The sequence below is a fragment of the Callorhinus ursinus genome, unplaced genomic scaffold (genome assembly GCF_003265705.2).
Source record: "Callorhinus ursinus isolate GAN/ISIS: 27379988/994484 unplaced genomic scaffold, GSC_fseal_2.0 scaffold2, whole genome shotgun sequence".
In the NCBI taxonomy this organism is placed as follows: Eukaryota; Metazoa; Chordata; class Mammalia; order Carnivora; family Otariidae; genus Callorhinus; species Callorhinus ursinus.
In genome coordinates this window covers 9,731,597-9,744,953 of record NW_027397064.1, presented here as the reverse complement: position 1 = coordinate 9,744,953, position 13,357 = coordinate 9,731,597, and the positions used below count along the sequence as shown (strand labels likewise).

Genomic DNA, 13,357 nt, shown 5'->3' with positions numbered 1-13,357 from the left:
CAACTCCTCAAAGCTAGGAAGAGGCAAGGAAGGATCCTTCCCTAGACCAAGTTTTCAGAGAGAAAGTATAGCCCCATCAATACCTTGATTTGAGACTTCTAGCCTCCAGAATTGTGAGGAAAGAAGTTTCTGTTGTTTAAAGTGACTCAATTTGTGGTCATTTGTTATAAGAACGTTAGGAAACTAATATAGTATTTGATTAGGAGTGTCCGATGGTGACACTTGTGTGTCTAAAACCACATCATGCCACGACTACTAGTGTCTTCTTTATGACTAGAAACAGATTCATAGTGGCTTTAAATATAACTAGCTCAGGTAACCAGTTCCAGAAAACCCAGAAACTATTCAGAAAAGTTGTTCTTACAAATCTGTCCTCTACAACTACTCCTGGTACCAAAATCTATATCAATCAGAATTCAGCCTGAGAAACAGATCCAGTGGAGATATAGATTAAAAAAAAAATATTTCAAGGAGTTGGCTTACTTGATCGTGGGGGCTGGGGAGGCCAAGTCCAAAATTCATGGGGCAGGCCATCAGGATGGGTAAGCTAGAACTCTCAGGCATGTCCTCAGATGGAACTTCTCCTTCCTCTGGGAAGGCTCAGTTCGGCTCTTAAGGCCTTTTGACTGATTGAATTGGGCCCATCCAGATTATCTACGGTAATCTCCCTAAGTAAAAGTCGACTGATTGTGAACTTTGATCACATCTGCAAAATACATCATAGAAACACCTCGATTAGTACTTGTTTAAATAAATAAGGAACTTGGCCTAGTCAAGTTGACACATAAGACTGACTGTCACAAATTGCAACAAACTTATCCATTCATTTGAAAAGAATTGAAATCATTACAATATTCAGTATTTTCATGTAGGGTCATGGTAAAGTTTAATAGAAAATTTTTTCTTAATTTTTTGGCCTCATTTTATAGGAATTAAATGATTTCCCCCCTTCTAACTTTTTTGTTAGTATACAGTATGAGCATAATAATAATGGTTATCACACGTTGATCATTTACTATGCATCAGGCCTGCACTAGAAACTTCTTTTATCTACTACTCAAACCAAATCACACGTTTATGAGGTTGGGCACAGAAAGCCAGTATATATCATTCACTCTGTATATTTCATGTTTCTGTTCCTGGCTGGTCCCATTTGTCTGATTTCCATGTTCTTTTGGGGTGGACTTGAAAATATTAAAACAGTATTTAGGGTCCCAGTTGCTCACCGAGGCCATAAAGATAGCTGGTTTCAACTTAGTCGACTCCAGTTTTTGGTTGTACCCAGTTCACCAGCCCATAGCAGAGGTTTTGATGTGGTGTTGATGAGGTTGATGAAAATCCTGTCTTTTATGGTATCTCAATCTAGGACAAAAATTTAAAATGCCATGTAGTGCTATACATTTTCAGAGTCGTCTGTCCTTTGAGTCCATGGTAGGAGAGACCAGGCTAAAACTGTGTTACTGAGTTCATATTGGACATTGAATTCTCCGGCTCGCTTGGATTCTGACCAGTAGTAGACCTACATTTTTCCTTTCCGCATTTGGCTGAGTAGATTATGTAAATGCTTCTCATTAGGAAAATTCCAGCAATAACAGAAAAATAACTCCCATAAATTAAAAACTGAAAAAGAAAAAGAAAATTAATGCATGACATTAAAATGGGTGTTCAACACTGAAGTTATAGAGTGATGTTTTACTATCAGCTGGGAGATCTTAAACAGGTCACAGATTCTCTCTGCCTCAATTTCCTCAATTGTAAAATTAGAATAACAATATTTACACATTTGTTGTGAGGATTAAATGAGATATTACATAGAAGATATATAGAACAGTACCTACATAGTAGAATTCAATCAATGTTAACTGTTGTTCTGAAACTCTCCATCTATATAGAGTATATATAGTTTTCCTTCTTGCTTTCCTTCTTTTTTTTCATATTCACCTTTAGTATATGAAATTGGAAGTTTATTTTTTCATAGAATATAACATGCTTGAGAGTATTTCTATCCAAAAAAAAAAAAAATCAAAAGAAAGAAGACAGTGTTTCCTTCCAAAATATTGAAATGATATTAATAGATGTATAGAAGTTTAGAACTTGTATATATTCCTAATGAGTAATTGAACATTTAATCATTTTTAATAATTCTCCTTAGATATACAGATGAAGAGGTTTTAATTATGTTTTATTTTTTAAAAAATTGAACTTATTAACTTTTAAAATTTTTGTTTGCCTGGTATGAATTTTCCCTCCCTGCTCCAAACCTCAGATGTCTTTATAATTTTAAATATGTCTTCTGTAAATAGACTATATTTGTAACCCTTTAAGAATCTAACCTGAAAATATTCTTTTTATTCTTTTTATTTTTTTTTCTGGGTTGTTTAGTTTTGAATTGCTTGATTTTTATTTTTGGAAAATTATAAACATTCACAAAAGTGGACAAGACAGTATCCAAATGCCCCTGAATCCATGACCTGGTTTTATCAATCACCAGCTCATAGCCAGTCTTATTTCCACAATGTCCCAACCACTTCCCCTTTCCCCTTGCAGATTAATTTGAATCCGGTATCATATAATGTAATAAATATTTCAGCTTGTATCTTTAAAAAGAGGGACACACAAAAGTGACCATGAATCATTTATACATCTAAAAAATTAGCAATTGTTTAATATCATCTAGTCAGTATTCAAGTCTCCTTACTTGTCTCATAATATTTTTAGTTTCTGGGAATGAATCAGGATTCAAATAAGATCCACACATTGTGACTGATTGCTGAATTTCTTGACACAATGGATCTTTTTTTAAAATTTTATTTGTTGAAAAACTATAATTTCCCAGATGTTGGTGTTTTTTGGTGATAATCCTGGATGTTATGTAATGAATTCTTCTGCTTCCCCTATTTCCTGTAAATTGGCAGTCCAACCTATGAGCTAATTTGTTATTTTAGTGACAACTAACATATTTGTGTTTTTTGCCACCATATTTTTCTGATTTTTCATGCTCCTTAAATTTCTCCTCCTTTCTTGAGCTCTTTCATGTGATTCTTTTTCCATATACTGTTTTATTCTTCTCTTCTGTATTATGCAATAAAAATTGCATAATCTACTTCTAATTTTTTTCATGGTTACACTTGAGATATTGACTCTTAAATAAACAAAGCAGTGGTGCATAAAGGTAATGGTGGTTGCAGTTGTCTGCCTTGGGTGCGGGCAGTAAGTGGGGAGAACTCTCTGTAGAGAATTTTAAAACTATAATAAAACTGATTAAAAGTCTGTTGCATCTCATTATCGTCATGCTGCAGCAATTTAAACAATGCTGCTGATGAAATCCGCCTCCCCACCAGATGGACTGCCATCCTGCTCCCTGCTTAGTGCGTTGCCCTAGCAGTGTCTAATCAATAATTCCTGCCCTCCTCCAGAACAGCACAAAAATCCTTAGTTTTGAATATCTTCTACTGATAGGTACTATTGTTGTCCAGTATTTCAGGCATCTTTTTAAAAACCCCTCAAGATATAAAATATAAGTATTACTCTTTTTTATTTTTTAAAGGTATTTATTTATTTATTTATTTATTTATTTATTTATTTATTTATTTTACAGAGGGTGGGGAGGGGCAGAGGGAAAGGGAGAGAGCATGAATCTTAAGCAGACTTCCCGCTGAGTGTGGAGCCCGACAGGGGGCTCCATCCCAGGACCCTGAGATCATGACTTGAGCTTAAATCAAGAGTTGGATGCTCAACTGACTGATCCACCTGATGTCCCTAAGTATTACTCTTTAAATGATTAGTGTTTGTTTAGGTTTACTCACATGTTTAGTTCTTTTTTTCAACATTCCTTCTTTTGGGAATACCTTCCTTTTGGGATAATTTTCCTTCTTCCTCAAGTGCATCCTTTAGAAATTGCTTTTGTAAAGGTTTGTTTGTGATAACACACTCATTCTATTTCCATTTGTCTGAAAATGTCCTTTTCTACTCTCATTTTTATTTTATTTTATTTTTAAAGATTTTATTTATTTATTTGACATAGCGAGAGAGCGCACAAGCAGGAAGAGCAGCAGAGGGTGAAGCAGGCTCCCTGCCGAGCAAGGAGCCCGATGCAGGACTCGATCCCAGGACTCTGGGATCATGACCTGAGCTGAAGGCAGATGTTTAACCGACTGAGCCACCCAGGCATCCCATTTACTCTCATTTTTAAAACATAGTTTCTCTTTGTCTGTAATTCTAGGCTGGCTATTATTCTCTGCAACACTTGAAGCCATTGTTTTGCTGGCTTCTACTCTGAGCTACTGACATGTCCCTTGTCAACGATCTGTAGCTGATGTTCTGTTTCTCTAATTTTAAGATTTCTTTTTCTTTGGTTTTCTGCATTTAACCACAGTGTGTTTAGATATGAATTTCTTTTTACTTACTTTTTTTGAGATTTTTGGAGCTTCTTTCTTAAATTTGAGAATACATGCTCTTGATTACTTCTGGAAAATTCTCAGTGAATATTTCTTTATTGGCCTCTCTTTACGACCTTTATTATCTCCTCAAGGAACTCCAACTAGATATTTGTTAAACTTTCTCACTTTCATCTCTACATCTGTTAATTTTTCCACTTCTCTCTCTTTCTGTGCTGCATTCTTGGTGATTTCTTCCCATTCAGTAATTTTTCCTATATATGTATCTAACTTGCTCTTAGCATATTTAAGTTTCTAATTCTCATGAGTCCTGTTTTTCCCAAATACATCATTCATGAGGTATTTTGTTCCGTTCTCATGTTATTATTTTCCTTTGTATACAAACCTGTCAAACATCTTTATCTTCTAATGCTGGTAATGCCTCTGTCTCAAATCTTTGTTGGTCTGATTCTGCTATTAATTTTTTCAGTTGGCTTGCTCATGGTACTTTATATCCATGCATGATTTTGGACTTTTTAAAAAAATCATAAGCTCATATTTGGTGGCATTTTATATATGGCAATTTTTAAAATTTCTGTATTGAGGGACAGTCTTCCAGAGAGCATTTGTTTTCATAGATACAGGTGCCTGGGGGCCATTACCAACCAGGGCCATTTTAAACTAAATACTCAGCTTTAGAAAAAAAATATTTGGCTTATAAAAATTGGGCCCTAGAATTATGTGAGTGCTGGCTTATGAAAGCAAATTTCCAGAGTAAATTCCTCTGATACCACCCAGATTCATCTTCTTTGTTGGAGTTTCCCCCATAATTTCACGGTTTGTTTCTGTTTCATCACTCACTGAGGATGTAGCCTTTGGGATTGCCACTAAAACCAAAATTCCAGGTCATTGGGCGAATCAGCAGATGCTCAAGCACATGATAGATTCAGTGTTTCCTTATCTATCTGGTTTCCTGTTCCTGCTTTGACCTCTGCAGAGTATTCTTATTTCTTACCAATTCAGCCATTTATTAAAAAAAAAAATCTTAAATTTATATCCAGGAGTTTTAGATGTTTTGAAGTATAAAGGATTTTTTCTGATATCCAGCTTATTGTTGCTTTAATGGAAATAAGCCTTTCTTATTTTAGTATTTTTTAAGTCTGTAGCTTTTAATGGAAGTAAGTCTTTCTTAATCTAATATTTTTAAAAACCCTTGTTGACTTTAAACTTCAAACAACATGCACCACCCTTCTTCTCCTTCTTCAAACGCAATCGCTCAACCCCATTCCTCTGAAGGTACTTGCCTTCAGACCATTTCCACTAGAATAGAAAAGTAAGAAAACAAGACAAAATCTGAAGATCAGGACCCAAACTCATTGAAAATCTGTATAGGTAGTTATTTTGTTTGATAATGAAAATCTGGCCTCGCCTTCAGCTACTCTTTGAGTTAGGATTCCAAGATGGTTTATGAAATAGAGAAACCTAAATCCGACAGACCACACATCTCACAGGTTTTGAGTTAATGAATGTGTCCTGAAAACACTCATCTGAGCTATCTGGACTGGCAAATATTCCATGCTTTAAACACATCTGAAAAATTTCAGATTTGATGTATGGGAGGCTGCCACAAATCTGAAGGGATCGCCATTTCATGCACTCAAAATAATAGCATTGCTGTTCTACTTTTTGCGAGATAATCTTTCTGTTTAGAGTGCTCCTTCCCTTATTAAGCCCTTTGGGGTTAAAACTAAAACTCCATTTTCATGATTCTAATTTTTATTTAATTTAGGGCACCAAAAGTACCAGTTATCCTAGCTAGATGATCTAATGGAGTATGTAACCAGGGGTCCATCTGGTCCCCGAGTGGCTGAGTATAGTTGCTTCCTGCCAAGAGAGCTGGGGAGGATCATTTTGCATTTCTCCATGAGGACACGAAAGATAGAACAGAGCAGCAGCTGTGGTTTCCATGACATCGAGGGGTCACTTTATACCAGTGGCCTTCCCTTTTTTTTTTCATGTGTACTTCCCCACCTTGCTGGTGATGGGGTTCAGGACAAACTACCCCCAAATATGACACTTTGGCATAGTGAATATTTTTTAACTGAAGGAATCTGAGACATGGCAGATGCAGGAAGGACTTTCCGACCTTCCTTTGGAGCAGGTCATAAGACCCTAGTGTCTATACCCGGAGGAAAAGGGACATCCTTATCTCCAAAGATAAAGGGACACAGAGAGGAATCTGAATGAACAGACCGTGTGAAGTTTCCCCAATTTACTATTCTTAGCTCATATCCTTTTTGTCCTATCATATTGTTTTTTCACAACTTTCCACTCTTTATCAAGTCTAGTATAAAAACACTCAGGCTCAACTATTTCTTTGGGTCTTCATTTCCTTATGAAGGTTCCTGTGTTATATAAAACTTAAATCAAATACATTTGTATGCTTTTGTTAATTTGTTTTTGTTACAGAGACCCAGCTGAGAGCCAAATATGGTGAGAGGAAACAATATTTTTCCTCCCCACCAGTGTCAAGAGTTGCTTTTCATAGCTTAAGCCTCAAGACATCCAGGGAGGAGGCGGGTGAAAGTAACGATTCATGAATGGGAGTTGAATGAATGTCAACTCCCTCAATCAATAAGAAATTGATGGTTACCAACGTGTTCCCCATTCCAAGGGGTATCTCTGCAAATTGAAGGGTGGAACCGGGTAGGGGGTAAGAGGGATGGAGGGATATAGTAACAAGTAACCAACTTGTGAATAATTGGGTGTTTTTGTGTGAAACCTAAGAAAGGGATTATTTTTTATTTACTTATTTGAGAGAGAGAGAGAGAGAGTGTGGGAGAGCGAGCATACAGGGGGAAGAGTAGAGGGAGAGGGATATAATTTCCATCAGACTCCTTGCTGAGTGTAGAACATGATGCCGGGCTCGATCTCAAGACCCTGAGATCATGACCTGAGCGGAAACCAAGAGTCGGACACTTAACTGACTGAGCCACCCAGGCGCCCCACAAAAGGATTATTTTTTAAAAATTAACCTTTTGAAGTTGTGTGACTATTCACCCACTCCCTCTAAAAGTCCCTCATATTTACACCTATGAATTTCACCTGTTTTTTAAAAACAAAAATCCCCCAGAAAATTATTTTATATCATCGGTATACCACAGTATGTTCTTATGCCTTCAGTAAAGCTATACTTTAAAGTTACCGCTTCTTACATAACTAGCTAAATTACTCCTTAGTTTTTTCTAGATGAGGTAAAAAGATTCTTTTAGCTTTTCTCATGGGCCCTTTTCCCCTAGCCTTTCAGTAATATTCAAAGATATACGTGGGACCTCTTTTTAAGGTATCTATGGTCCGTTTAAATTGAGGAATCTATAAAAAGTCTATGTTGTGATAACAGGCTGAGAAATAATGAGAAAATGGAGGAATTAGTTCAGGATGTCTCAATGCAGATTTCTCTCCACTGAATCTCTATGTCTTATGAGAATGCGGACTTAGGTTGTAGCTTCTATTTTTTAGATTCCAATCTTTTAAAATGGCACTTGAAATTATATCAAGAAACTCACAGGATTTCGTAAGTGCATAATCAATGATAAATGGACATTTATGATTGAGACTTGGGAGTTATTAATCAATATACCTCTATATTCTTGGCTTTCTGAAGTTTAATCCAAGCATATTTCATTAGATTCCTACCCAAAATCAGTTTTTAAGAAGTCTGCTTTTCGAACCCAGAAATCTGTAGTAACACTCTTTTTGTCTGGGGAATATTTTATAGAAATAGGGCTTGTCTTCCTTTATGCCTTTGGACTGTGTAGTTTGTGCTTACCCTACTCTGGCACCTGGGTAAACTAGTCCTTTATTCAGGAGTTGAGTTTTACAGTGTAACTTACATGAAAGAATCTCAATGAAAGTTGTTGTAGCATCGAAGTTATTAGCAGAGATGGTAAGAGAAGATAGGTAGAAATACAGAGAAAGGTTTTACAGGAGTGCCCTGAATCTAGATTTCCCTTGGTTGAGAAGGTAAAACCATTTGGAAGTCTTGACTTACCAGAGGAAACAAAGATGAAGTTTGACTTTTTCTGCCAAACTTAATTTTTACCCCCAGCTTTGGATGTCCATGTGAACTCCCCAGAAAGGTCAAAATGTATTGATTTTTTTTCACAAAGCAGTCATTTAAGTCAGGTTACACAAAGTAGTCACAGAGACGAGGACAGACAGACTGACAGGCAATTTTCTTCTCAAGTTCTGGGTTGCCTCCTTCAGTTTTCAGTTCTAGGAATTCATAAATTTCAGATTAAGACTCAGTGGATTTGTGGAAAAATAAAGGAGATATCTGGAGGGGATTCATGTAGAAGTCCTTAGAAAAGATAAGTGTATCCTAACAATGTTGACTCATGTGAATAACTCTTGTTTCTTTCTGTTAAGAAAAGAGAGCAATGCATTGCCCTTGTATTGAGTACACTACAGGCTGGGAATGGTGCATTGTATAGGCGGGCATCTAATCTGTGTAAGACCTCATGAAGTAGGTATTATATTTTCCATTTTACTGAAGAGAAAACAGACATTAAAAACAATTACAGGGGGCACCTGGGTGGCTCAGTCCTTAAGCAGCTGCCTTCGGCTCAGGTCATGGTCCCAGGGTCCTGGGATCGAGTCCCACATCAGGGTCCTTGCTCAGTGGGGAGTCTGCTTCTCCCTCTCCCTCTGTGCTCTCTCATGCTCTCTCTCTCTCTCAAGTAATAAATAGAATCTTTAAAAAAATTACATCTCTGGGGGAAGGATGAGGAAGTGTGTGGCAGGTACAGATGAAATGAGATTGGCCATAAGATTGGGACATCATGACATTATTCTTCCTAATTTTAAAATGTATTTGAAATTTTCCCAAATTAAAAGTTCTTAAGAAGTCATTAATAAACATCAAGATTAATATTCATACTTTGTTGATTTCAAGCTTGTACTCCCTTGATCACATCACATACCTAATGATTTCTAAAAAGCTGGAGAGCAAATTTCAAGCTGGATAATAAATCAGAAATTTAAATTTTATTTTAGAAAGTAACAATTGATCTCTTTATGTTCTCAAAAAGAATTGACAGCAATTCTACAGTAATCTTAGTTTTAATATTTATTCAATGAAGATATCTTTCCTTCTACTGAACTTTGAGATTTGATAGATTTGAGTTTGAGATTAAATAGATTTCTTAAATGTCCTGGTGTTACTCATTCAATTGTGTTACCGGAAATGATTTCTTTTTCTCTATTTGTTTTTAAAGAAGACATTTCAATATTCTAAACATTTGCATTAGATATGTGTAGAGACATGTAAGATCAACCATTTTGTCCATGAGACTGAGTAGGCTTATGAAATCTGTTAACTAAGCATTCATAAGATTGAACTTTAGCCAGGGCAAGAAAAACCTTTAGCTGTGGGTAATGAGAACCACTTAAACTGGAATGACTTTATGGGTCTGTAATGCTTTCATTCTTTCACCTGCTTAATGAAAAGGTCGCCTGTTTAATGTAAAAGTTTCCTAAGAAATAGAATGTACCTTAACTACATCATATTTATATCTCTCAATACAAAATTATTCCATTGAAGACACCATGCTAAATGAAAACAAGCCAGAAACAAAAGGCTATCACTCTATGATTCCATTTATACGACTTCTTAAAGCGATAGGGATAGAAAACCCATCAGGGTGTTGCTGCGGGTAGTGTAGAGAGAGGAAGCTGATGGCAAAGGCGCATGGGCATTGTCTGGGTGAAGGTGCGGTTCTTTACTTTCATGTGGTGGTGGCTACACAGCTGTGTGTTTGCCCAAATTAATAGAACTGTATATAAATTTATTTATATGTCATTTTATTGTATGAAAAATATATCTCAGTAAGTCCACTTACTATGTATAAATAATGTAAATGTGCGTGTGCGTGTGCGCGTGGTTTTCAGAGTGTGCCTCTGTGTCAGTGAGGGCACAGAAGCATGCACTTACCTGGATGCTGACCGGAAGCCCCAGTCCCTGTTTGCCAACCACAGCTACAGTCATGCCAGTCTGGATCGCCAGGGCAATGAAGGTGTTGATTCCGAACACCAGGGCATAGCGTTCCACGCTGAGATTAACAGCAATCTGAAATCTAACAGTGTACAAATGGAAAGAGTTTTGAAAGCACCCATATGTGGGCTTTTATTTTATTTTATTTTTTAAGATTTTTTAATTTATTCATTTGGGAGACAGAGGAAGCAGAGAGAGAGAGCATACGAGAGGGGGTGGGGAGAGGCAGAGTTAGAGAGAGAAGCCGACTCCCTGCTGAGCAGGGAACCTGATGCAGGGCTTGATCCCGGGACTCTGGGATCATGACCTGAGCGGAAGGCAGCCGCTTAATGACTGAGCCACCCAGGCGCCCCCGTGGGTAGAGCAGGGAATTGTGTCGTTCCCAAGATTTGGCTCCCCTCAGGCAGCTCAAGCTTCTGTTGACAAGTTTCTTGCTAAAAACCTCTTCTAGCAGAGAAAAAGGAATGAAGGGTAGATGGAATAGTGAAGTGTTATATTTTAACATTCCATGCGATGTGATATATTATAAGAATTTTAAAAATAATTAACCTTCTCTAAAATTAAGCCAAATATTCCAAATGTTCTGCAACCAGGTAACACTGAACATTATTGGATGTGGATATGGTTTAGCAGTCACTTTTTAACCTAGACATATCAATGAGTAAATCACAAGTCAATTTGGTGAGTTTTTACTTATTTGGAGGCTCTTCACTGGATCATTGACTGTCTACATTAGCAGTTTCAGAGTCGAATAGGTGAATTTTTTTCCGTGGAAAACTCACAAATTATTTGCCTTCACAATTTGTTCAATATGGCCATTAGTTCATTTAATTTAGTCAGGCAAGACTGACATATATGCATCCAAATTCTTCCATGTAATTTAGCTAAGACATTTATAAGCTGACTTTATTTAAAAATATAAAAAATAATAAAAAAATAAAAAATAAAAAAATAAAAAAAAATAGGGCACCTGGGTGGCTCCGTCGGTTAAGTGTCTGTCTTCCGCTCAGGTCACGATCCCGGGATCGAGTGCCACATTGGGCTCCCTGCTCAGTGGGGAGTCTGCTTTTCCCTCTGACCCTACCCCCTCTTGTGCTCTCTCTCTCAAATAAATAAATAAAATATTTTAAAAAATATGAAAACAAATGGAAAGTTTTAACTATTTTTACATCACCTCCCTAAATCCTCACACTAAAAAACAAATACAAGCATTTTAAAATTATGTGATTCAATGAAAATGTATTATTTCAGTGAAAAAATTACCAACATAACAAAACCCATAAATTACTCTAGATCCCACAAAGCGAATATAACACATGGTCCAAATGGGCCTTATAATTTCAGGAGTTTCTTGCTCAGCTAACAATTTTTCCTTTCGAAAAAAAATGCTATATTAGATAGATGCTCTTGAAATATAGATTAATTAAATCAAACGGCACATTCCCTTTTAGTATGACAATTATTCCAGATTGGAATCTTGATTTAATCTGTACAGATGCTTAAACAGAGTATCAATGATTACTTGGTTTTGGATAGACCTTTATATGTGGTGGATTCAGACAGAGGCATAATGCTAACATCCAGCAGAGTGTGGCTTTGAATCCTAAGATTTTTCAGTCTAAACCCAAAAATTATTGTCCCAGGCAACTGAAATGACAAGGAATCATACTAAAATCTTATTTCAAAGCTCCTACTGGGTCATTTCTACGTAGGCATAAAACTACCATGCAGAGCACAGTGCACAGGGCTAATAAGTTCTTGGAAAGAGAATTATATTCATGTTCTGTTAGGCATTTAGCACTAAATACAGATGAGCTTCTGAGATAGCCTGTAATCTGAAGACAGAACCACTTTGAAATTTTTCTTTGATCGTTTATGTTCCATACATTATGGCATTACGGGATTGGCATTTACCAATTTACCCTATAACTTAAAGGAAAGTCATAGGAACAATTTATGAAGGCATTAAAAAAACACATTACTTTGTGTGCATATAAAAATAGAATGGTTAAATTAAAAAAAATTCAATAGCCCAAAGTTTTTTTTTAATGTTATATTATTGTATTTTTCATTGCTTTTTTTTTTTAAAGACTGTATTTATTTATTTGAGAGAGAGCGAGCACAAGCAGAGGAAGGGGCCGAAGGAGAGGGAGAGGGAGAAGCAGACTCTCCAATGAGCAGGGAGCCTGACATGGGACTTGATCCCAGGACCCCAAGATCATGACCTGAGCTGAAAGCAGATGCTTAACAGACTGAGCCACCCAGGTACCCCTTGCTTCTTGTTGTTGTTATTTTCCAGAAATGCTCACCAAGTGTTTATCATGAAGCAAGGACGTCATGGGCATACCAATGAGCAAGCATGATTTTACCCTCACAGAGCTTACATTCAAACAGGGAATACTTAACTGGACCCAGAGAACTGCTTTGACTAACATTAATCAAATTTATCAGTTTTATCATGAAAAAGAAATATGAAGTAAATATCTCCTTTTGTAGAATAATCATATTTTTTTACATGAACTTCTTGTATCACATGATGGTTGAAACCATGGATGGTCAATCATCTTAGAATTTCTTCCAAATCTGAACTCTAACCCTTTGCGTTAGAAATACATTTATCCTACATGGGCTAAATTTATTTTAAAATTTTCTTAGAAGTTAGAGTATTAAAAAGATGTGAGTTAAGTTACAGAGACAGGATTCACCTACAGAGAAAATGATATTCTATCAGGATTCTGAAGTTGGACATGTGAGTGATAATTTCATTTAGCACCAAATTTGACAGATCTATGAGGTCAAGTTCTCTTTTTTCCTCACTGTGAGTCTGTATCCTGACACTAAGATACTCTTTGTTGAGTCCTGCCCAGTAATTAGATATTTTAAATAATGTAACCGAAGTTAATTATGCCTAAAATAGTACTTCTTTTCA

The 13,357-nt window shown here is 36.4% G+C and overlaps 1 protein-coding gene across 3 annotated transcripts in view; it reads right to left on the bottom strand.

The window, feature by feature from the left end:
- Window positions 1-878: 878 nt before the first annotated feature.
- Window positions 879-13,357, bottom strand: part of LOC112835259 (thiamine transporter 2-like) — a 42,914-nt gene continuing 30,435 nt past the window's right edge. For 2 of the 3 annotated variants that reach the window (XM_025886826.2, XM_073877669.1), the window contains exons 5-6: window positions 10,369-10,510; window positions 879-1,620 (exon numbers count right to left, since the gene is read on the bottom strand). In XM_025886826.2, the coding sequence (XP_025742611.1) occupies window positions 1,447-1,620; window positions 10,369-10,510 (316 nt within the window). In that variant the 3' untranslated portion in view covers window positions 879-1,446. Of the gene's footprint in view, window positions 1,621-5,623; window positions 5,697-10,368; window positions 10,511-13,357 lie in introns of all 3 variants that reach the window. The other variant, XM_073877670.1, reaches the window with a different exon arrangement.